General features: G+C 35.6%; 5 protein-coding genes and 1 long non-coding RNA gene across 8 annotated transcripts; 2 read left to right on the forward strand and 4 right to left on the reverse strand.

Annotated features, from left to right (window-relative positions):
• Positions 1-1,847: 1,847 nt before the first annotated feature.
• Positions 1,848-7,777, reverse strand: LOC108220721 (uncharacterized). 3 transcript variants are annotated; one of them, XM_064092791.1, is made up of 6 exons: positions 7,254-7,777; positions 6,896-7,093; positions 5,834-6,052; positions 3,367-5,103; positions 2,485-2,622; positions 1,848-2,223 (listed from the first exon to the last, which is right to left on the reverse strand). In XM_064092791.1, exons 1-4 carry the CDS (start codon positions 7,482-7,484, stop codon positions 4,762-4,764), a joined length of 990 nt encoding a protein of 329 aa, XP_063948861.1. In that variant the 5' UTR covers positions 7,485-7,777; the 3' UTR covers positions 1,848-2,223; positions 2,485-2,622; positions 3,367-4,761. The 3 variants fall into 3 exon arrangements, with proteins under 3 accessions (XP_063948861.1, XP_017250062.2, XP_017250061.2); XM_017394573.2 differs by having other exon boundaries at positions 6,896-7,057; positions 7,254-7,772; XM_017394572.2 differs by lacking the exon at positions 2,485-2,622.
• Positions 7,778-8,022: 245 nt separating this feature from the next.
• On the forward strand, positions 8,023-9,682 carry LOC108220722 (uncharacterized). The gene is made up of 3 exons (XR_001806782.2): positions 8,023-8,388; positions 8,533-8,631; positions 9,012-9,682. It is a non-coding gene; the product is annotated as an uncharacterized LOC108220722 (long non-coding RNA).
• A 2,806-nt stretch (positions 9,683-12,488) lies between these two features.
• On the forward strand, positions 12,489-14,072 carry LOC108220336 (expansin-B3). The gene is made up of 4 exons (XM_017394076.2): positions 12,489-12,693; positions 12,913-13,219; positions 13,398-13,527; positions 13,861-14,072. Exons 1-4 carry the CDS (start codon positions 12,543-12,545, stop codon positions 14,056-14,058), a joined length of 786 nt encoding a protein of 261 aa, XP_017249565.1. The 5' UTR covers positions 12,489-12,542; the 3' UTR covers positions 14,059-14,072.
• Positions 14,073-15,352: 1,280 nt separating this feature from the next.
• On the reverse strand, positions 15,353-16,649 carry LOC108222551 (clathrin light chain 1). Its single transcript, XM_017396460.2, has 3 exons — positions 16,304-16,649; positions 15,981-16,134; positions 15,353-15,906 (listed from the first exon to the last, which is right to left on the reverse strand). The coding sequence occupies exons 1-3, from the start codon at positions 16,537-16,539 to the stop codon at positions 15,541-15,543; spliced, it is 756 nt and encodes a 251-aa protein (XP_017251949.1). The 5' UTR covers positions 16,540-16,649; the 3' UTR covers positions 15,353-15,540.
• A 132-nt stretch (positions 16,650-16,781) lies between these two features.
• Positions 16,782-19,090, reverse strand: LOC108222369 (uncharacterized). Its single transcript, XM_017396287.2, has 5 exons — positions 18,934-19,090; positions 18,722-18,854; positions 18,512-18,615; positions 18,252-18,423; positions 16,782-18,175 (listed from the first exon to the last, which is right to left on the reverse strand). Exons 1-5 carry the CDS (start codon positions 18,972-18,974, stop codon positions 16,946-16,948), a joined length of 1,680 nt encoding a protein of 559 aa, XP_017251776.1. The 5' UTR covers positions 18,975-19,090; the 3' UTR covers positions 16,782-16,945.
• A 1,615-nt stretch (positions 19,091-20,705) lies between these two features.
• LOC108221795 (NDR1/HIN1-like protein 6) lies at positions 20,706-21,122 on the reverse strand. The gene has a single exon (XM_017395652.1). The coding sequence runs from the start codon at positions 21,120-21,122 to the stop codon at positions 20,706-20,708; it is 417 nt and encodes a 138-aa protein (XP_017251141.1).
• Between the last annotated feature and the right edge of the window lie 4,448 nt (positions 21,123-25,570).

Raw genomic sequence — 25,570 nt, forward strand, 5'->3', positions numbered from 1 at the left:
CGAAAGATCCTTCAATTCTAGTGAAAAAGAGAAGGAAGAAATCTAGAGACCCAATTATATTTATGTGGTATAGTTCTCCTCTAGGAGTACATTATATAGAGTGAAAAAATCTACGGCTCGATGAAAACAAGGGTTAGAATGGAAACAATTAACGAAAACAGTGGGCAGAAAAAACAACGTATGTGATATCCAGTTTTTGTAAAACAGTTTTGCAATCTACGGCTAATATAAACTTTCATAAAAAAAACAATTTTCGCAATCTACGGCCTTAAAGAAAACCAGAAATTTACGCACATTGGATTAAAAGAAAACATGAAGTATAATAGTTTTAAGATAACGACAAACAAAAAACCGCATGAAGAAGATAAGTTTTGCAATCTACGGCTGTAAAGAAAAACCATAAATTTGCGCACATAGGATTAAAAGAAAACAGGAAGAATAATAGTTCGAAGAAAATAGCTAATAAAAACCGGTAGGCTGTAAAGAAAATCAGAAATTTGCACACATCATATAAAAAGAAAATAGGAAGTATAACAATTTTAAGATAACGGCTAATAAAAACCCGTATAAAGAAAATATTTTTTGATATATGCGCCTATAAAGAAAATCATAAATTTGCGCACATCAGATTAAAAGAAAACAGTTAGTATAAACTAAAATGAATTTAAAAGAAAACCACTTTGCAATATGCGGCTATAAAGCAAACCATAAAATTGTGCACATCAGGTTAAAAGAAAACAAGGAAGTATGACAATATTAAGATAAGAACTAATAGAAATCTATATACGAACCATGTAAATATATTTGAGAGAATATAATTCAGAGAAGAACATAAACTAAAATGAATTTATAAAATTTTGAACATGCAATATTGAAAAATCATGGTATTGGTTGTTCACTTTCTTTCCCAAGTCTGGTACAGTGAATGCCACTGATATGGTAGAACTGAATTTTATAAAGGCTGAAAACACAATTAAGAATTAGAGCCAGTAATATTCTGCAAATTTTATGCTCACAACAATGTAATATACTCCCTCCGTCCCTTTTTACTTGTCCCTTTTGAAAAAATAACGCATCTTAAGAAAATGTTAGTTGAATATCTTATTTTCATACATATCCCTAATAAATGTAATGAATTAGATAGAATTGTGTATATGTATATGCTAGTCAAACATTGGAAGTTGTTACTTTTTGAAAAAACATACAAAAAATTGCTTTGAAAAGAGAAGTGGACAAGTAATTTGGGACAATTTTTTTTTTCATAGTGGACATGTAAAAGGGGACGGAGGGAGTAGTTCACATCTTAGATCTAGGAATTTTTCATGGGACTGCAATGAATTGCCAGAGAGTTTTCCTAATGAAACTATACCAGCTAAATCTTTAGATGCATGAACTGTATCTTTATGCAACAAAACGTATCTACAAAAGACTGTGGGTGTTTGGCACGGACTTATAAGCCCGGCTTCTGAATTATAAGTTAGAAGCACTTATTTGTACCGTTTGTGTAAGAAGTCAAGAAGTACTTAAAAAAAGCTACGATTACTAGCTTTTGTCTCACGGCTTCTACTTATTTCCCAAACACTTTTATCACTTATAAGTCTTAACTTGCTTCTAACTTCTACTTCACTTTTTTACTTTAAGCAATAAGCACTTATTTTAAGCTCACCCAAACGGCCTAAAATGGTTGTTGAAAAAAATGACCGTGCATTTGAAAATATATAGAAATTCAATGTAGAAGCGGAAAAGAGCAGAATCATACTACAGAGCTGGAGTATAAGGTGAGTTACATCTGTTGTTGAATAAGGTCTATATCTGTTGTAGTATTATCTAGTTATCCAGATTTAAAATTTCAGATCAACTCCAGGTTTGAAATTTAACGAACATGGTTTACAGTAGAATGTAGGTAGCGATCTGCTTAAACTCTGCACACTGCAGTTGATAAAAGAATACATAAGTCATCATCATCCTAAAAAAATAAAAAAATAATTCCAGCCACAATGCTGCTTCAAACTGTAGCTACATATAACAAACAAACGAAAAGTTTATAACAAACAAATGAAATTGTATTTTCTGCTGTTGAAGACGGAGTTGATTGAAGTATCAGTTGATGCCTGGACTAGGTCCAGCTGGGGGAACTGGAACACCCTTTGGTAGCATTGCGAAAAGCTCACTCGATCTCAGCCGACCTCCTGATTCATCAAAAACAGGTCGTGCGAGAGCTCCCTGAAAGACAAAAAGAAGCATGGCTATGACCACAACAGAGTATATGAAGCTCTTAAGTTGCTGAAGAAAACCCATGTTCTGCTTCTATCAATCTTCACATATGTTTTAGCTTATTTATAGTTTAAGCTCTTAGAATATTTTGTTCTTCCTTATATTCCACACAGAAAAGGCCAAGCCGGCTTTGGAACTGGGATACGGTAATGAACTTATAATAATGATAATCAAATATTTTATAAAGTTGAATTTTAATGTCAAACATACTTCTAACTCATGATCCAGCCGGCAAGCCATTGTTCAGTCTACACACTGGTAAGCCTAAAGCCTCTTAATCTTCCTCTTATGATATTCTCAGATATGCATCAACCTCGTGACACGGGAACGTGAATAATTGGCTTAGGACTGCACAGAAAGCAAAAGCCAAGCCTTCACACAAAGTTTAAAACTACAGTAATGTAGAAATGTTCAGAATTTACTTCTAACCTATATGCATAGATGACAGTTCATAACATCTCATAATCAGGTGTACGGATGTCAACCTCCACCATGATTTGCACAAATTAATATGTTAAACAACTATAGCATCCAAGTGTCAGCATTCATCAGTGTCATTGGTATAATAATGTTATCTGGGTCACATTCACAACAGTTCACAGTTTGCCTGCAGAGGCACAGAGGTATCGCGAGATGTTCAAGCAAACTGCAACCTTGATTGAATATATAGTTTTGAGGATCTACAGAAGCTATACAAACATACTGAATAAACTATGGCACATGCAACCGAACTGTACATAACATGAAGTACTAACACAATACCACCGAAAGTTTGTAAACTACATAAGTCTAAATTGTATTTCAAACAGCTAGTTCCTTCAATTTCCCAACTAATAATAATAAGATAAAAAACCTCAAGACTCCTGTATGCACATTTTTGAACACTCTGAACTCTAATCCTCAGCTCTGTAAAAGCACAGCAGTTCTAGAGATAAAATCTTTTCCAATAATAAAGGAGTCACAATAGTAATCAACAAAGCTATAATTTTACTTTTCTGATATTAACACCAAAGCAGCCTGATGCGTGCTATATTGAAAGCAAGTTATAATATCAAATCAGGAAGAACTTTATTAATACAATTTTACTTTAACCTGAATTGCTTCTTTTGCTAGGATGGGAAACCTAAAGCCTGCTGAGCAGTTCTTCAACTCTTCAGCGCTTTTTATTTGCTCCCCATGCATCTGAAAATCCATTTTAATTACATTCGAACATCTGAAAGAAGGCAGAAAAACTTGAAACATACAAAAGCTAAATATAAAAAACTTGTGAGGCCTACAGATATGTGTTTGTAGGAAAACTTGAATTTTAAGAAATAACACAAGCAAACAGATATATAGAATGGGTAAAGTGTAAATTGAAAACATCAGTAAGAGTAACAGAAACAGGCGGACTCTACGGTTCATCCACATGAATCCATACTCGTTCCCCAGCATTCTGCACAAAACAATGAACATCTTTTTTCCACCATTTTTCAGCAGTCCTTTTTTCACTTCAACCTATCTCCACATCTTTGTGTTCAGAAAAGTCTCTGCTACTACACATCTGTCTACATATCTGCATGTTCAGAAAAATCATCGCATCTTAACCAGGGAGCACCTTGTGTTGGCAGATGCCAAACATTCTTTTTGCAGCTACCTGCTGCTCTCAGTTCGTTGAAGAATCTAGCTCAACATAACTCAGTGAATCCAGAAGCTGATCATCATATCTTCCTAAAGTCACTTTCATATTGAAACTACTTGAAGACAGATTTTCTTCACCAGAAGGATCATTTTGACTGCTTTAAAGTCTCACTAGTGTCTTTCAAATCAAAATATGATTCACACAGCAGCAATTTTAGTGATACCAATAAACCTTATGTTTATTCACAAATTTCGTCTTTGTGCAAGACAATGGGAATGACCACATCCTCATTTCCTTTCCCATTCTGAATCAGACCTATTGAGAGACTCAAGCCACAACACCTAGGTTTTTTATTTGCGATATGAGGAACAATCACAAGATAACTTATTCAAGTCACTTGCATCAATTTGTAAAAGACTTGAACTTGAAGTATGAGCTTGGACAGATGAATCATGAAAGAATTTACACCAATTAAATTTGGTCTTAGACACATTACACAAAGAACACCGTGCTTTCCTTCTCTTTTGTAAGCTCAACAGAAGTATGCACTTGCTCTATTACATTCGCAAAATATTTCATCATCAATTCTTCCCTCAAATTAGAACTAGGTTTTTGTAAAAAAAATTACTGATGAGGAACTATAAAAGATTTTGAAATCCCATCATGCCAGATTGATAGTACTTTCTAACAGTAAAGATTCACACGAGTGCAACTGCACAAACTCCAATCCACAGAACTGGCATTCCAGGTATGCCAAGATACTTGAACTGCAAATCTTGAAGTTTCTAGAAATTAATTACGGTAATTCAAGCACATAAATTGTAATGAATAATGACAAGAGCAGCCAAGGACAACTTAATAAGTGTTCATGAGGTAAATGTTATAAATAAAGTGAGGGCATTATACATAGAATGAATGGCAATGGAAGAGCTTAACTTTCCAGTCCAACAATAAGAGCAGCCTAAGACTAAGCCTACAATGAATAGTTGGAGAAAATTTTCGCTAGATAAGTGAGCTGCGCTGAAAATAGCAGAGCTTACAAGAAGTGCTTGTGGCCATTCCATTGTGGATGCCAGGTATTTCAGTAGAAACCCTCTGTACACAGTTTCCTCCAGAAACGGAGTGATAATGCAGTAGACTAAAGAGCATGCAGTTAAGGAGATGGGACCACTCAATAAAATTTCCTTCAGTACAGGGTTGTTAACATCCTGCACGTAGATTAAACAGCAGATATTACAGGTAAATTATAGTAGTGCCTTAAATTTCTGTATACATATGAGTTAAACAAGTATCACTTTTTTCTTCTTTCCTATCGTACATTAACTTTAATAGTTGGTAGGGGGGAGGTTAGGGTTCAACATCACATGCTATTTTGCTATAATTGTAGAAGAGAGAAACTCAGTTTTCAAAATATTTTTACAGCACGCAACAAGAAAGCTAAATTTAACATATGCATAATACAACATATTTTGACAAAATGCATTTAAAGCTTTTGATTCACATTCTTTAAGTACATTACAAAGGCATTATGCTATGATATTAAACTTTATACAGTAATGATCACAATATTATGAAGAAGCACCATAACTACTTTTAATATAACCCTTTTCTTCTGCCAATGGTACACGTACATATTGGAGAAGCTTTTATACCCGACCTTTACGCTTGTGTAACAGATTTCCAATTTTGATACATGTACTTCTACATTTCTAAGAGCATATTCTATGATAAGAAAAAAGTACCATGATATATAAGGTTAAGATGAATGCCAACAGGAGTAAAATGCTTGAAAGCTTTGAATTCTGTATTCAACTTGAGGTGTAATTGTAATCACGAACAATAAAAAGAAAAAAGAAAATACAAACATAATTATCTGAAGCTTCAATATTAATTCATGAAAGAAGTCAAGCATTTAAGGTGTATTATCAGAAGTATAACCTTGGGACCTATCAAACTGTCAGCAAGCAATGACGTGACGAACACCAGGAACACAAGAAACCCAAAGCCAAAGACTGATGCCAGCAACCAGTTCCTTTCATTTGTCATTTTATCAACTTCAACGTTGCTGAAAATCTTATATGGAGGCTTAGCAGAGAACCTCAGTAAAAGTGAAACCACAGCAAGCTCCAGCGTTTGTAATAGAAGTACTGATATTGCCTGTCTTGAAAGCAAAAGAGCAGATCAGAAACCAACATAAATAGCTGTACTGAGTGTTATGCAACACTAAAGTGCTCTCCCGTAACAAGACAGACAAATTATAACATAAATTGGTGACAGAAAAGAATCTATATATCGATAGCTAAAGATCATCTCAGGTACCTCTGAAATATATCATATAGAACCGTGAAATCCAAGTAGCGGTATAGTATGCAGAGGAATACAAGCACAATATAGTGAAGGATTAGTTAGTTACTTGATTGAACGTATGTATGAGTGCAACCCTACGAGGCACCAGATTGACAATGATTAAGGACAAGGACCACAAAAGTAAAATGCAACACTTTCCTTCCTCAAAACAATTTTAACAATCCAGTCCCACATCAAAGCATGTGGGATATTAATTCAGATTATAAAGTCAAGTACAAGTACCATTGAGCTAACAAATTAAGATCTTTCGGGGGCATGTGGCGGGCTTGTGGATTTGACCTGGGCTGTTACACCGATGCTTTACTATATTCCCTATTTCAAATTCAAATAAAGACTCAGGTCACCCTGGTTGTCACACCAATGCATAACCATTTCCTTGTAATTGGTTAAAGAAAATTACGTTTATATAGTGTAAAATCTTTCAGTGGTAATACCATTTGTAATTAGTTTCGACCCAATTACATTGTAAGTTTGAGTAACTTATAGTAGCACAAGTCTACAACTAATGAATACAATATTACCAAAAAAAAAATTGATTGACATGTATGATTGGTTGTTGAAACGATTCAGTAAATGTCAATTGCGTGTCATTACGATACATAGATGCTTCCCGGCAAGTTATAAATTAGTCACCTGAGTTTGGTTATCAAGCGAAGATGTATGCAATAGTTGGGAAACGATCGACAATCCTCCAAAACTCAAAGGAATGTGGAAGCTGAACATATACAAACCCATAGTGCTCCACAGACTCCCAATATCACATTGTATGTCTGATTCAAGAACTGAGAACCCCTCCTGACAAAAAAAAAAGGAAAAAAGAACTGAGAACCCCTGTAAAGAAATAAAACGTTAGACTCCAAACTCAAAGAGTTAGTCGTTAAAATATACATACACGATAGGTTCATATTCTACGGAGAACAATTAACAGTTTTAACACGAGAACACGTGAGAATTGTTTTCACCTGAGCGCAAACCCGACAAGGTACTGTACCTGAGAGGGTTTATTGGAGTTGTCATTTTGATTGCTGACACAAAAGCACTTAAGACAAGAAGACAGTCTCCTAGTACTACTAACCAAGAAACTGGATTTGAGTATTGTTGGTGAAATTGGCCTATTCTTGAAAACTGAAGCAAATTGGGGAAGAAGGGGAGGATGGGGTGGACTTAAATGCAGTAGAGATAGAATTGGGGGATGATGATGATGATAATTCATCACTTCCATTCTTCTCTCCTTGCTGTTGCTGAAGAGTTTATATTGTTTCTCTGTATTTTATATTTTGAACTAAAATAAGGAGAGAAATTTTATAAGAAACAACAATTATGGCTGCGCACAACTAATTCAAAACGGATAAAACTGTTGAGCTCGGTCGATCGAATTTTTCACAACCCCTAATTTTTAGGGTTAGGGTACGGGAATAATTCGAACAAACTGGATTAGGGTTTAAAAATTGGGGAAAATGGGGGGCGTCCCAGACTCCCATAGTCCATTGCTATTAACTGTTGATGCTGCTCTGCCATGCCTAATTTTGTCGTCAATCCACTAATTGAGCTCTTGATGCTGCCCTAATGTATCCCTTCTATCGTAAAAAGGACGAATCAGATTTAATCGGTGAGGACGCGGAATAAAAATTAATCAGATTAATTGGAGAATAATCAGATGATTAAGAGAAAAATCATATATTTAATTGATTCAGTGAGTTACGGAACAGAGATTAATCATGACCCGGTCACTTTTTAAACAATGTCTATGATTCACAGTTATTTATAATTTTAAATATTTGTGGTGGTTCTTTGTTACTTATTTTGTTTGAATTTGTAACATGTTCTTGAAGCTATTCTTTACAGTTACTTGAATTTTTTAGATAAAGAGGTAAGAGAGGTATCAATAGTATGGCGATTGATGTCGCCTGTGAGGAAATGCTTGCTCTGTCACGAGAAAAAGGTGGACTTCTTGATCTGCAAATGTAATGTGCTGCACCAAATACTTCAGATACCCCATTTTGATCGGTTGGTGTGATGTGTTGTCCAATTTTTATGTAGAACTGGGATTCCTTAGCCACAATCTAAAGGATATTGTTGTACTCCAGCTTAATCGATTCCCAATATATGTTATCAGAAGAAAAGAGGTAAATACGATTTTCTTTAATCTGTTCATGTTAGGGACTGATTCTCCAATGTTTGCAGTAGGCCGAAGAAAATTGTTGGCTATGAGCAGTATCTGTTTGTGATCTGTATACCAGTATTTTGATCAGATTCTTTTATCCTTTCAGTGCTTACTGCTTGATCTATTTAGTGGGAGAAGAGAGGAGACCTTAGCCTGATATGCTATCCATGACGCAAATATCTTCTTCTTTCTTCGAGAGTGGATGGTAATGAATGTCATCTTGCACTGAATCTGCTGCAATGATACTTCTTTTGGGTAGTGTGTAACATAACTAGTGGTGTCCCTTTCCGTTAACACGTCCGGTCATTATTTATCCACTGTTCATTACTAAGCACCACCATACGATGGTAATATGCTTGCCAGCAGAATTATGTGTTAACTGATATTTTTTGATAAGTATATTAACTGATATTTACTGTAGTTAAGTCAAACAAGCTAGTTTAGGTCTATATTTCCGTAGTTTTGGACTAACGTGTGTGAGTGTGTCTCTGGATTAATGTCCTGCATATGATCGAGTATTTAACTTAAATGGTTTTTTACTATGTTTTCTGCTATTCTGATGGATGGTTTTGAAATGAATGTTAGCGTTCTACACTGAAGAATATCTGCAAGCTTCGGATGGGAAAAAAATTGATATTGTGAATAATTAAGAAATGCTGAATCAGAATTGCTGTGTTGTTCCCACTAACGAGCATGTGCCATGTCTAACAACAGATTGGCCCGGAGACCCCTCCCCGCTGGTAAAAGTGAATTGACACTTCATTCACACTCCTTTGAAAGATTTCGCCACTCCATACACACCAGATGTAGGTCTGTTCTTTCCAATACTTCACATAGACAAATGACTTTATGTTTTAATTAGAAGTTATTGTCTCAATTTCTACTGATTTTCTTATGGCTTCCCCACAAGATTACCTTTTGTAAAGTTTGATCACTCCATTTCTTGCGGACTACAGTTTGTTCACTATATTTAATACCATCTTTATATATCTTTAATCAGGTCTCCTTCTGTTGAGAACTGCTAACACATCTCTGATTATGATATGTGGTATGGCCTGCCAGGCCATAAATAGCAGCTTACTGATGGAGATGACATGAACAAATCTTTAATTGATTTTGTGAGACTTTAACTGGACGTTAAAGTTGGTAGATGACTAGATTTTGTAGATTTAGTTCTATTAATTTGTCATACATTCAATTACAGTTTGTGTATTGGACTTGCTCTGCAGTTTGTGTAAATTTCACAAACTACATTGCCTCATACAACTACAGATTGTTAATATCGAACTCCGTTCATTTGGTTTTTTTCGTTATTAAGAATTTGTATTTCAACAGTTTTCTTATGGTGTTTCCATGGATACATACTAAGTACCAAAATATATGAATTTGAATGGTTTTGATTGAATTACGCTCTTTAATAATGGTGCAGAAGCTGCATTTACAATAACCATATCAATAAAAATCATCCAAATTCATAAAATTTTTACAATAACCACATCAATCAAAATCATCCAAATTCTTAAATTTTGGTGTTTAGCACGTATTTACGGACACGCACAGGAGAAAGCCATATTTCAATACTAGTATTTCAGGGAGGTCTAATATGATTAATTGTCATCAAGACCGGAGGTAAACTCTTGCTATGAGTTATTATTATGATCTCTGTGTAGTGAAGTGAACCCAATGGGTGGTCCATTTGTGTGGATAGATAAGTGGGGTATGTATATAAATTTAAGATGGACCGATTATAAAATCGTGTGATTTTAGTGACCCAGCAGATTGAATAATGTACAAGTTGTGACCCGGCTGCTTGTTTTCATTTCAACGGCACCATTTATTAATGCCACTTCTATTAATATTTCTTACAAATTTCTGGTCAGGAGTACTTCCAGTTTAGCACCTGCACCCCTCGGTAGCTTCTCACTCACAATAGCAAATTTTAGTTGCATGAACCAAGACCAACGATCGCCCGTTGAAGGGCATTATAATACGGGAAAACTCGCATAGAAGATCACATCTTTTAAATAATCTCATATTATTGACAGTTTTGACGTCCGTTGAATGTTATTTATGAGCTCGGATATCACTTGTTAATTTATCAGATGGGAGCTGGTCCCTGACATATGTATGTTAGGGAGAGTTTACGCAGCACACAAGTTTACGGCCGTTGAATGCATATCCAGCGGCCAGGATTATAACCTAGCGTCTAGCGTTTCCAGCGCTTTTTAACCGTTGGACGGGGTGATTTTCCCCGTCCAACGGTTAAAAAGCGCTGGACATATTAAATTTTTGTTATAATCCTGGCTGTTGAATGTTCATCCAACAGCCAGAAAGCTGTAGGTCGGATAAGCGGTCTTGACATACGTATGCCAGGACCTGGACCCTTATCAGATAAGTCATAATTTCACAATGATATGATATTATTTATTGTGGCCTAGCCCATTATCTAAAAAAATTTGCATTATAAAATTGTTTCTGATGGTTTATATTCTAAATTTATAACCTTCTCATCTAACAGATCCTACAATTTTTTAGCAGTTCAAATCAAACATCGTTAAATCTATCGAAATCTTGAAGAAAAAACAAGTATGAAAACGTAAGGAAGCAGAAAATAACGACCAGTAGCTGGGAGGGTGAGTCGATGAGAACACATGGGATTTGAAGCAGATTGAACGTCCTAACCGCTGGTGGGTCCGGTGAAGACACTGACCGTTGCTGTGTTTAATCAGATTAGTCAGTCACATGCTACTGGAAACAAAACAAGACCAAAAACACAAACATTTACTCTGCCGACAATTTCCTTGCTACAAATAATTGGTATATGAAAATTTAATTTCATTTGAAGTATATTATAAACGGTCTTTCTAATGTGTGCCCAAGGGCACACAATAAGCATCAACTTTCATGAAAATGACTTGTTTTGATTGGTGGAATTGATGTGAATGCAGGGGGCCATTTACATTTATTATTCGTCCACCAATCAAAAGTTAGAATTCTCATGGGAGTTAGTGACTATTGTGTGCCCTTGGGCACACCATAAAAAATTCGTATTATAAAATCTGACACACTAGTAATTAAAATTTTTAACTTCATTTTAATTCTAAGGAATCGTGTATATGTAATTAGTTCAAGGAAATCGACAGTTATATTAAATTCACCACCTCCTATTTATAACTTACTTATCACCCACCAAAATCATAATTCAAAATAAATTTATTTTAATATTCTTTCTTCTATCAATTAACAATTAATTTAAGATATTCGGTTTCATCATCCCTTTTCTAGCTTTTTTTTACTACTCACAGTCACAAATACTCTCAATGTTGAATTTTGGAATGAGCATAACTTGCATAAGCATATAAAAGTAGAGATGGGTGTGGACTGGTTAAGTGGCTCATGGTTTTCTTGCCGTTGGATGCATATCCAGCGGGTCAGGATTATAACAAAATTTTACCACGTCTAGTGCTCCCCGTCTAACGGTTAAAGAGCACTAGACGTGGTAAGAATAATGTTATAATCCTGACTGCTGGATATTCATCCAACAGCCAAAAAACTATGTGTTATTTAACATGTTCCTGCCAATCACATGCCAGGACCAGTCCCCATAAAAGTATAACCACCATAGTCTTCACTCTTGAGCAAGTAGTACTAGTGTATCTTAATATAGGGCGCTAACATTGATTAGCAATCCCTAAATCCTCCCTTAAAGTATTAGCTCCCATTCATATTCTGACTTGCAGACACAAATACTTGCATGATGATTAGTATTAAACTCGAAGTTGATTAAACTAATAAACCTAACGGTCAGTGTACGTAGAATGCGACAAATCTAAGTGAATTTTGTTTGTTGCGGAAACGAGATATGAAAAGAAAATATTAAAATAGGTAGACTTTATTGTAATGAAACAAAATATTTACAAGATCCAAGAACAGAGCTCATTGCAGCAATTTATTCACAAGAGGAAAGGGACCAGTAGCCCAGTACTTGTAGAAGAAGTGCTCAGTTATACTAGTACTAATACACAGTTAGTTATTACTGTTCTAAAATACTCACTTGCCTTTGCTTCAACTCTTTATATAAACTCTCCCCACTTCTTCATTTCTTGCAACCACATTATGTATATCTTTCGCCAATTGCCACTCCTCCTCCTCTGTTTTTTCATTCCATTCTCCGCTGCAGCGCCTCTCCATCGAGGCGCCCCTGCCTCGCGTTGGCTCAGTGCCACTGCCACCTGGTACGGGAGCCCTGACGGCGATGGCAGTGATGGTAAATTAAATTTTATTCGCAATGCACTGTACTAATTATATTATTTTAGAGTTAATTGTATTTCGCATCCCGACACTTAAGCCCAGAAATCCTTTACTAAGCAAACTTTCGATAATTGCATTTCGTCATCCACCGGTATTTTGTGCGCGGCAATATGCACCCCTTCCGTCAACCTTCGTTAAATTTTTGTTAATTTTTTTTTTTTTTGGAGTTTTGCAGGAGGTGCATGTGGGTACGGATCAATGGTGGATGTGAAGCCATACAGGGCGAGAGTTGGCGCGGTGAGTCCGATTTTGTTCAAAGGTGGTGAAGGTTGCGGCGCCTGTTACAAGGTCAGGTGTTTGGACAGGTCTATTTGCGCCCGCAGAGCTGTCACTGTGATCATCACTGATGAGTGCCCCGGGGGCTATTGCTCCGGGGGCCGCACACATTTTGACCTCAGCGGAGCTGCATTCGGCCGTTTGGCAGTCTCTGGTGAACGTAACCAGCTCCGCAACCGTGGTGTCATCCCTGTCACCTACCGCAGGTATGTCAGTGAGAGTCGAACCAGAATTCTATATTTTAGTTGTAACTCGTAAACTATCACTTTCGAGGGGGGTTTATTTAGTGGCAAACACAAATGTGCACACTTCCTTTTCTAGAAATGACCATAATTTAGTTTTGTCGTTGTAATTGAACTTAATGTGGAAATTTTGAAAGTGCAGGACAGCGTGTAAATATCCGGGGAAAAACATAGCGTTTAAGGTGAATGAAGGATCGACTGATCATTGGCTTTCTCTTTTAGTTGAGTTTGAGGATGGTGATGGGGATCTTGGTTCCATGCATATTAAACAGGTTCGGTACCTACCTGTTAATTCTGTTTTATACACCTGGTTAAGCCCTTCCCGTAACACCTTGATTTAACACGTGGAGAAGGGTCTCGGTTAGGTATCTTTAGCAGACAAGAACTGCGAAGATCATTTGTGTGCTGGAAAGTTTTGCGCACATGAGTTTCTTTTAAATGTTCAGAAACATGTTGCAGAACAGTTATTCTCTTGTAAATCTTAGGTTGAAACAAGTAATTATTGCAGATTGCTAGCATTGTTTATAGAATTTGTGTGCTTTGTTCTTTTCTAATAATCTGCTAAATGCATAAAACTAATAGAGGCGAATTTATTGATGCCACAGGCAGGATCAAGCGAGTGGCTAGAGATGAGTCACGTCTGGGGAGCAACCTGGTGCAAAAATGGAGGACCGTTGAAAGGACCATTTTCAGTGAAAGTAACGACTCTGGCAACCGCTAAAACGCTATCTGCTAGAGATGTTATTCCAGCCAATTGGTCTCCGAAAGCCACTTACACCTCCCGCCTTAATTTCTTCGTCTAGCTAGCAACCAGCCTCGGAGCCAGCCAGCAAAGAAAAGTATATATGTAATATGGATAAAAAATGCAGGCATGTACTGGATAAAGAATCCAATGCCATGTATTCTGAATATTGTCGATGTCGTTATTTCTGTATTTATTATCTGCTACATGCATATTGTAGCCCTCTCCAAAGGGAGAGTGAGCGTTTATCTCTGTAGCCTTTTCGCAATAATATCATGTCTTTAATTTCTACTATCAAATGTTACTCTGCGGAACCAGAATTCTGAAAGATCCGAGGCTCTGACATTATGAGTAGGAGGCTTTGCGACTTTGGCATGTGCCCCTAAAAGTAAGTGGACCACATGTAAAAAAGAATGTGTGGATGATGCTTGATCGTATCACCTCATTCACATGTGAATAAGATCTGAAGCTCTGCAACAAGATTAAGTTTAATAGGTACTATACAGGGTTTTTTTCCTGAATTTTATTTTAAATATAAAAAGGAATAAAGATCTTTAGCATGTGAAGAATCTGAATCTCTCGCTTTCTGTCTCACACGCACTACTATTGGACTTGTGGCGTTTGGCATTTTTCCAAAGAATGTGGAACTTATAATTATGCTGTAAGAGTAATAAGGACTTGAGTAACTGTGAATAATAGATAAAGTGAATGAGAGAGTGAGTAGTACTATTAAAACTATTATTTATGTAATTTACACATTGTTTAGGCTTAATGATCTTCATAAATACCTTGCAAGGGTTGAGCCATCTGGTAACGAGGGTTACTAATGGCGTACCTGGGATGTTAGAAACCCCATACATCTGAGTTGGCTAGGAGCTGGTTCCTAAGTCCGCTATTGACAAGTGTAAATCTCTTAAGTTTCCTCGACTATTTTTATAGAGGTCCTGACAAACATATGTTGCAACATACTTTTCGCGCTTATTATCCACAGAAAGGTAAAAACCCTAGTTGTTTGGCACAGATCCTGTGGATAACAAGTATAGAATAGTATTCTGCAACAATCGTCTGCCACTGATGGAGACCCAAATTTAAAATTAGATTGTTTTCATCCAAAAAAAGCAATTGATAGATGCATTGATATCTCCTAAAATTGACAAGGCATTCCATCTTACAGAGCACACTTGTGTGCAATAATTTACAGGGGAAGTGGATTAATAGTGGGATAATGATTGCAGACGGAATGATTAGGATGTCACTTATTTTGGTACATACTCTATCGGAGTTGAAACACGTTGTCGAAACAATTTAAAGAATTTGAGGGGGGAAAAGTCAGCAGTATCTGCTTCAGATGGTTAAGCTTCAGTAAACAATCACAGTTATTCTCCATATAAATTGGTGAACTTGGTATAAGAATTTCTTTATGAATGATCAACTCTCAGCTATAGAGAAGTCAAGAAGCAACATATAGATGAGTTCAACCTAAAACTGGACAAAAAATTTAATGAACAGGCATCTCGGACTCACTCTGTTCAGTAATTTCTAGTTATGTTGCCTCTGCAGCAGCAGCAGGTTTAGATTCATCCTTTGCAGGCTCTGAGGAAGCGTCTTTCCCATCCTTGGAATTTTTCGCATCTTTTCCATCCTTTGTGTCCTTTTCATCTTTCGCGGGTGGGAGCATATGAGCTGGAGGATTTTGCTTCAGCTTCACAATCAACTGTCTCATTCTAGAAAGATCAGTCGGTTTCCCAGGTTTTGGTCCTTGAATGACGGCTACTGAGGTCTTCTTTTCCTCTTCCTTCTTCCCCCGTCTCTTAACACTAGCAACCTCTCGAGGGATGATCTCTGCTATTGCTTTCCAATACTGTTGGTCAGCTTCTTTATGGAACTTCTCTTGATTGGCCAGGCTTATCTGATCCAACCAAAATTTATATTTTGATTACCTTATGTGATTACTAAAAATGGTCACTGTATTCAAGATTTTACCTTCTCTCTTTCTCTGTTATGAGTCTTGTTAGTTTCACAATTAAGCCTCCTCTTCTCAGTAAAAGCTTTTTTATACTCCTCAGCCTCTTTGATGATCTCGTTCCGCATTTCCTTTTCCTTCTTCTCCTTTTCCTCTAGATAGATTGCATTTTGCCTAGCCAAACAAAAAATTCTCATTACATTAGCTATTTCTGGCGAAAATGTTAATATTGTTAGCCTTAATTGATTTCGCGATAACAAAAACACATCTTGATTGCATTTCACTGATCTACAGATCAATTAGCACACACAACACACATTACAACAATAACTCATGCACATACCGACGCCACTCACGAAAGGCAGAGCTTTCCTCCTGCATATGAATCGGTTCGGGTAGCAGGGGACCATCATTAGAAGAAGAGAAGATCCCCTCTGTAACCGCATTGTCATTAGATCCCACGGGTGGTGACTGAATGGAGTCATTACCATTTAACTCGTGTTGATCTTCTTTAATGGGACTCGCGGCATGCTCACCTTCTTCATTGCTGACATCTACTGTGTCATCAAATCCCTCCATTATGAAACTGTTGATCTACCTATATGTTTGCATGCATGTATTTTCTTTCTCAGATCAGAAGCAATACAGACACAGTCTTTTTCTATTTTAGACAGGCATCTCTTTCAAGCCAAAAGATATCCGAAAAGAGGGGGACAACAATTCAACATATACTGTCTATTGTATTGTGAGCTAAATTAGTAAGGTAAAAATTATCTCAAATTTGATCATATAATGTTTTTTTATATATAATAACATAAAGCTTTAAAATCAATAGATTAAACAATAAAGAAAATCTCCCATCTATTTCTACAAAATGACCATAAACCTACAACTCTATCAAAATTCAAATTAATCAATGCAAAAATGTTGAACATGGCAGATGATATCAGAAAACAATGAGCTGAAGATTACTATGCCTAAGTCACTACTTTCTCCTCTGGGGCTGCTTCTGCAATGCAGCTTTCTTGAGAGCCATAAACTGTTCTGCTAATTCGTTGTAGTCAGGCAGCTTTGGATGAATACAAGGAGAACGAGGTGCATTACTCCAAAGATCAGTTGGCTGTTGGAATGGGAATGATTTGGACCGGAGAATGCTATCAGCCTGATCATCTTCGGGCCTTTTAGGTGGCATAGTGGTGGCCCTCGTGTAAGAGTGTTGAGTTTGTTTCGGTCTTATCAAGGTGCTAATACATTCTGCTTCCTGTTTCGCTTGACTCATGTGTTCGTAAGGAAGATAGTCAACATACATCTTTTCTTTGTGCACACTTTCAGGTTGGGTAGTTGTGACTCCATTGCAAGAACCTGGCTTATTTTTTACCCCATGAGAATCTTCCACAGCTACAATTCTCCTCTTTGGCAGCAAAGGTGGACTTTCTGAATCATCGCTGCCATCTTTCACTTGCACCTTCTTGGGAAGATCTCTGCACTCGTAAGATTTGAGATTCGAATTCATAGAACCCCCATAATAAATAGAAGATTCCAAATCATTAACATTTATATTCTCTGCAGACTGTGTTCTCTTTCTCAATTTATTCCCATCTCCCTTCCTACTCTTTATATAGCTTTTTGAGCTTGCTTTCTTATTCATTGAGCTATGTAGATCTATATCTCCATCATACCAGACTTCAGATTCCTTTCGTGTGGAATCAGATGATTTGAACAGAAAAAGTCTTTGATCTTGGATATTATTACCATCTTTGCGAACAGGAAACTTGAACTCCTCAATGTCATCTAGATAAACAATTTTTTCTGGCTTTTGGTCAGATAGCATTTCTGATGTAGAATCTTCATATATACCTCCTTCCTCGCGTCTTTCAGTTAGAAAAGGTTGCTTGGAGTAGTCTAGTGCTAGTGGAGATCTGTTTCCCTCTTCATTCCCTTCAGCCTTGCTAACAATCATTGCCTGTAAATCAGAATCTCCATATTCACTGTGCTTACCATAAGTGCCACTTTCTGGAATTGTTTCGCTGTCGCTGCTTTGGCTTTCTTGAGGTTTTGGGAGGCTATGGCTTTCAGGATTTGTTGTCTGAAGTTGTTGCCACTCGGGAGTGTACTCAAGTGCCAACGGTTCTTCTTTAATGCTGCTAGCTATTTCATCCATTAATTTATATCTAGCATCATCAGATACTGATTTTGCAGAGAGATTTTCTTTGATCTGTTCAATACAAAGTTGAGAAACATAAGCTCAGAAATTATTCAGACCAAAATAACAAAAGCCCTGAGCCACCTACTGTTTGGTTCACAAGATTTCCGGGAAGTAACTCAAGAGCAATCTTTGTCATCTTCTGACCATAACGTTTGGCAAAGAGACTTCGGAGCTTGCAAAGCTCAGGCAGATCCCCACATCTTGCAGATGCGAATACAAGAGTTGACACTGCCTCATTGATGTCATTAGGACAGTCCCTAAAGCACAAATGATAACAAAATTAAAGAAGCTCAAGAAAACATTAAAAAAACAAAAAGATCAAGGGAATGATGAGACGTTGAATACCTGTGCTTTCGGATATAGGGAAGATTAATTACAATAAATTCACAGAAAGCTTCCAACAGATCATACACAGCAAACATTCTTTCATCCTTGATGATATGCTCTACCTTTAATAACACATGCAAAATATTCAAATTACTCTTACACCAATAGTAAATTTCGCGTACTGAATATTAAAACAAACCAAATCAACATATTAGTGCATAGACGCACCCGATTGAAGGCATTCTGATCATAGCCAAACTTGAGAAGCAGAGCAACATCATCGCGTGAATACCTCAGAATCGAACTTCTCTTGTTCTTGAGAAGCTTAAGGCGGCACTGGACCCTTCTCAGCAATTTCTTACTGTAAAACATTCAGACAATTAAACCAAGCTCAGAAGCTTTAGCTGCATGTAACAACATGCAAAGAAGAAGTAAATTACCACTTAGATGCCTTTCCCCATCCAAAAATAACGTCCAACATTTTCTCAAGTTGCAAAGGTTGTTGTCTGAATGCTTTAGCTCATGGATTATATGTATATAAATATAAATATAAGTATAAATTTAATATTTATGTTGAAAAGTGATGAAAATGTTGCATAGTAGGAGGAGTGGGTTGAGAAAATGAAGAAAGTGGCGCCAAACGGTTGCCTTGCACAAACTGCCCACTTGCCACTAGTCCACTATACTACACTTCCTCTTTATTAATTTTACGCTTATTTCATCTTTCCTTTTCTCAACTTAAAACCCGTTTTTTATTTTTGTCAAAAATAAAATTCTATTATTTATTTGTTTTTAATATAAAATCAAAATACTAAAATTTTGGCATGTCAGGATTTGGATCCTCTTGAGTTCATTAATTAATAACATTTTCTAATAAATTATTTATTATAAAAAAATATATTTAAACAGCCTCATCGAAACAATATTCTCATCCTTCTAATTTTTAGTCATTTTTGTTACGATCTTAACTATCATGAACTCACATAACATGTTATACAAAAAAATTTATTTAACACACCTAACAAGAATATATCAACCCAAATATATTTATTAATAATTTAAAATTCTATTTTAATTAAAAAATACATATTATTCTAATATAATTTTATCTTTACAATAGAATTAAATATTAAAATATACATATGATAAAATAACAAATATTATAAATCATAGCACAAATTATAAATTAACTATCGATTATTGATTAATCTTAGTTTTCAGACATTCATATCTATAATATTGAAATAAAAATATTAAAAGTTTGACAGGTAAGTATTTATATTTGTTTGTCCCCTAAATTTACAACATGTTGTAATGGATCGTCTTATTATTGTCAAAATATTTAAATATTAACCAAATACATTTATTAATTATTTTAAAATATATTTAATAAATAAATACAAATTATTCTTATATATTTAATAAAAGAACACATATCATTGTAATATAATTTTATCTTCGTAATAAAATTAAATATCAAAATATATACCGTAAATCAACATATCTTGTGAACTACCATAGACAAGACTTCTCATAAATTTTTCTGGAACAAGGCTTGTAATTGGTTAGTAAATATAATAATAAATTAAACTTATTATATATTTACGGATATGTATGCATTGTGCGATTGGAAAACTCATCTAGCTTTCTCATTTCACCTGTCAAAAATTAATGCTGGGGTCTTGAGCGAACCTAACAATTTTCAATTTCTGTGTGAAAAGGAGACAATATTTCTGCCCAGAAAATGACTGAAGCGTTGATATCCTGAAATACGTGTTGTAGCTTTACCTAATCTATGCTTTAACCGAACGCCTAAATAACTGATTAGTGATAACTACATAAATCAGCTACCAAACATGGTTAGTATTCTGAAATATTGGTAATGGTTAATGAATGGATCAAGTGAATAGATAATTAAGTAAATTTAAGATGGAAACTGGAAGAACATGAAGTTACTGTAACGAAATTTATCAAGCGCGTAATGCTGGTATCATTCATCATCAGCCAAGAAACAGAGAAGAAATTTATAACGAAAATAGGTACCCAAAATTGTCCCAAGTTTTTTTCTTCCAAATTGTTGATTTTTGATTGGAACCCCTTATACAAATAAATCACCCAATTAAGATCAGCCGATTTGGGACAAAATTTGAGGGACGTAGCATTACTCAATTCATAAAGACGAGGTTGTATGTTTCTGTCTTTGAGCAGCAGATTACAATGTAGCATGTATTGTATATGTGCTTGTTATGATCTCGGGATTCTTGTCCGCTGACAAGCTATCAAGTGTCAAAGAACAGTTTACATATACCACAAACTCCCTCAATTTGTATTCCCCCACCACAATAGTTATAGGTGCCTGCACCTGCACAACCATCGGCACCATTCTGTTTTTCTGATCCTGTTTGAGTGTCTCTTGAATGCCTGAATCTAGTTTACTCTTTCCATTCATATCGACGTGCATGATACTTATGTTATTGGTGCCTTGTCGAAAACTTGGTAGCTTCCCTTGGCTAAGTTCCTGGTCTCTGTACCAGAGTGTTACATTGCTCTCTTTTCCGTAGATTAGACTGATGTGAGCGTTGGGATTATTGGCCTCTACATTTACGACGAATTCTGATTTCAGCCTCATGTCTGGAAGAGGTTCAAAGCTTTTTACATGTACGGATTTCACCTTGTAAGAAGGGACCTGGGGCTTCAGGATTGTGTAAAAGTATAAAGCAAGTCCCGCGAGGATTATTATCAGGATGAATAGGAAACAGTAACAACAGCAAATGCACCTGAGGCAGGAATTTCCGGACTTTCTAGGACGGCCATAGGGATTCTGGTAAAGAGGTATTCTGGCGCTCTCGTTAGAATGCATCGTTGTATATGCAGGTGGAGGTCTATTGATTGTCGGATGGGGATCAGGAACCATAAATTACTTGCAAAGAGACGGAGGACCCTTTGCAAGGCCTATGGCACCATCAAGGGCACGAAACAGGAAGAAGCAATTGAAAAAGAAGAAAGATTTCTTCTTCTGTTCTTGGCCAAAATCTGACCAGAGGTGTATTCCACAAAGATATAGAAAAAATTAGACATAGGCTCCATTAGTTCAGGGGATTTCTTACATGTGTGTGGCTTAAAAATCACCTTAGTGTTCATATACTAATTTTGGCGCAGACCATTTAAGTTGATATTGTTCATATCCTATTTAAGTTTTGTGTCACAATTTTAGACATAACTTGAAATAATTTCTGACACTGTAACCATGTTTAAATATCCTGGAAACATCGCAAATTATATAAGGCACATAATTAAAGAGATAACATATTTACATTCTCGGGCTCTAGTTATAGTTCAGTAGCAGCACAAATAATTTTGTATCTGAATCCGAAAGATCTTAGAGAAAAAGATGGTCAACATGAAACTCGACTAGGCCTGGGAGAAAAAACACTGACAGCTAATCTTGATTTGCAAACCGTGACTGAGCTCGTCCTTATAAACGACACAACTGATACAGCCACTGATTTCACTCTAACAGCAGCCCTGTTAAGTTTCCGCGACTTGAGCATTTTTCTTGAAGACATTTCACCTGATCCTAAATTGTAACTCTGAAGGTAAATCAGCCTTTTCTTCGCTCTGTCACGCTTATAACTCAAACCCTTGGTTTCATTATCCACACTTGTCACCTTTCGCCGCGAAGTGGTTAAATTCTGGCGGTAATCATCTTCTGCAAAACTCTGATCAAGAGGCTCGTATGAGGCCTGCAGGTCAGCCCTTCTGCGGCTGAAGCGCAATGTGGTGTTTTTTACAAGGGAATTCATGGTTGGTTTGGTGAAGTGAAGATGTTGAGTATTGATTTTATAGGCTAAGTGTGGAGTATGTGGTTTTCTTTGTGATATTTAAATGGCCGTATGCTTTTTATGTATGTATGAACCGTGAGTAGGATTCAACTAAAAAATATTTAGTGTGATTGAACACGTTTTGACTGTTATCTTGATTTTTTCCGTTGTTGGTAGGCGCAAAAATCTTCAGAAAAATCCAAGTCAACTACTTCAACAACCTGGAGTTTTCTGCCTAGCTACCCCATGGCCGCCTTCACAACAAATTTTAGTAATACTGGTACCACACACTCGATTTTAGATTCCCTGAGAGTGGCTGAATAGGATTTGAAGAAATATCGAAAAAAAAGGTTTATAATGTATAAAGGATGTTAATGTTAAGGATCATCTTGTTTGTTGTAGAAATGGACATTTGTATTAGTAGGTGTTTTAAAGATTTCCGATTTGTTTTTAAAAAATATTTTATCAATTTATTGTTGATTATATTCTGATTATTAACCAATCATGATATCAGCAAATAAAAAAGGCTGAATTTTTGTTAATTAAGTAAAGAAAAGTTGCGCAATGTTCTAAAGAAAAAGTTAGCAGCTGACTAGCCTGTCTTTCCAACAAATCCAGTAGCTCTCAGCTTTTTGGTATAAATAATAAAAACGGCAGTTAGTACTCTGGATGATCTTGGCTCGAAAAGCAAGTCTTATCTGCTTCTCAATGTCTGAATATATATTACTGTATTTTTAATAAGTGTGTCTGGATGAAATCATCGAGACCGTTTGACCAAATTTAAAAAAAAAAAAAGTTTTTATTATTTATTAAAATAAAGAAGATTATAAGTGAAAAGTGATTTGAGTTACAAATTATTAAAAGTGTTTGTGTAACACCCCAGTCTCACACCGAGTCTTGTGGAGACTTTGGTTCAGTTTATAAGCATAAGTACTACTACCAATTGCACCAACAAATCATAATCTTTTGGGGGTCTGTAGTGGGCTTGTGGATTACCCAAGCTGTTGCGATTGAGCCAATATATTTAGGCTTATTTTCGGATTCCCACGAAGGCTGGTGGTATTATCCCGCAATGGGCAGAGATCCAGAAGCGGGGACACGAAGACAGCCGGTATTATCCCACAATGGCTAGAGAGGTTCGATCTACGAACCTAGGCCTGTGGGCTATCCGTTTCGGCCTGACAAGAGTGGGGGAGTTTGTAACATCCCAGTCCCACATCGAGGAGACTTTAGTTCAGTGCTCTAACAAATCATGATCTTTTGGGGGCCTGTGGTGGGCTTGTGGATTACCCAAGTTGTTGCAATTGGGCCCGTATATTTAGGCTTATTTTCGGATTCGGAATTCGGGACTTGACCCGATTTTCAGAAAAAGACTCGGGATTTGACCCGGGTTGTTTCAGTTTGTATAATATTATTTATAAGTGAATTGAGTATTTGGTAATTTAAATTTATTAATTGAAATAAAATTCAAATTAGTAAAATTGAATTATTTATTAATAAATTAAATTTATTGCACAATAAAAATTTAAACTTCTATAATAAATTACTAATCACTAAAAAATGCATTTCTCACTTCAAAATCCAAAACAATCTTTTGCCAAACAACGAGTAACAAGAAGCAAAGTTGAGGTGCTACCAGAAGCTCGTTACCAACCAGGCCCTATACATGTGTTTTAAAATAAATAAATTTAAGAGATGAAAAATTGTACAGATTATACAATTGTTAACAATAGATTTTACTTTAATTTTTTTTTTTTAGAGAGATTTTACTTTAATTCTGTTTAAACTATAGCAATTGATATATAAAAAAACAGAATTACAGGAATTCGAACATCAGCATCATCAGTTCATCACGCAATGAGTCATGAGATTTGAATCGAATAAAATAAGAGTATTACTGTAAGCTTTAGGTGGATATAAATGAGGATTTTTAATACTCCCTCCGTTTCAAATTAGATGTCCACTTTTAAAAAATCACACAGTTTAAGAAAAGTAGTTGTTCACAAATTAATTGCATTAAATGAGCATAATATGTGGTGTGAGATTGATCTAGGAAATATAAATAAGAGATATGTGGAGGAGAATTGACTTAGGAAATATGATTTTGCATTGAAAGTTGAAGTGGACAAGTAATTTGAAACAAAAAATTTTCTTGAAAATGGACATGTAAATTGAAACGGAGGGAGTAGAAAAGATGCACTGGCAATGATGCCCACGTGGGGCGCGCCAACTGGATATATAACCGACGTGGCAGCTGCTCGAGAACTTAATGGGAATCGTGGTGACTCATGGGAAGATCTGAACAATTTTTTAATTCGGACATTGTTGTTGACTAGGAATCAACTGAAACTGCAAAATGGAAATCCACAACTCAATTCGTCTCTACTTATCTCTCAAGGGATTAATTTAGAAAATCTTTAACTTACATAAAAAACAAAAATAGAAAATCTCTTATCAGCCTGCTAATTCTAAAGAGAGATATGTTAATTTTTTTAGAAGATAATTTAAAATTTTGATGGCATGTACTACTTTATTTATTACTATAATAAAATAAAAGTTAATTTTAAAGGAACAAGAAAAGAGGGACGAGGCGATATTAATTTATTTGCTTGCTATTTTATCTGTATCACTGTCTAACAATTTTTTTTATGGGTTAATTATCAAGTTGGTCACTGAAGTGGGCTTAATGTATCAAGTTGGTCACTGAATTCAAAACGGTATCAAGATAGTCACTGAAGTGGCCATAATTATCAAGTAAGTACTTTGAAATATGAGTTCAAGTAGTAAAAATATTATTTATAAAGTTTTACACATTATTTTTAAATGTTAGCACAGCCAACTAAAAGGTTATGCCTTCTATTATTTAAAATAATATATTTATATTTTATCAAGTTTATTTATTATTTATATTTTATTATATAGTTATTTATTTGTTTTAATTAAAAATAAATAATAAATAAACTTGATAAAATCAAAATATATTATCATAAATATTAGAAGTCGTAACCTTTTACTTGGTTTTGGTATAATTTAAAAATAATGTGTAAAACTTTATAAATAATATTTTTACTGCTTGAACTTATATTTCAAGGTACTTGTTTGATATTTATGGCCACTTCAGTGACCATCTTGATACCGTTTTGAGTTCAGTGACCAACTTGATACATTAAGCCCACTTCAGTGACCAACTTGATAATTAACCTTTTTTTTTATTAGGTGGTGGTTTTTGATTGGTGTAATTTTTTGTGTATGCACT

Source organism: Daucus carota, chromosome 5 (assembly GCF_001625215.2).
Source record: "Daucus carota subsp. sativus chromosome 5, DH1 v3.0, whole genome shotgun sequence".
Classification (NCBI taxonomy): Eukaryota; Viridiplantae; Streptophyta; class Magnoliopsida; order Apiales; family Apiaceae; genus Daucus; species Daucus carota.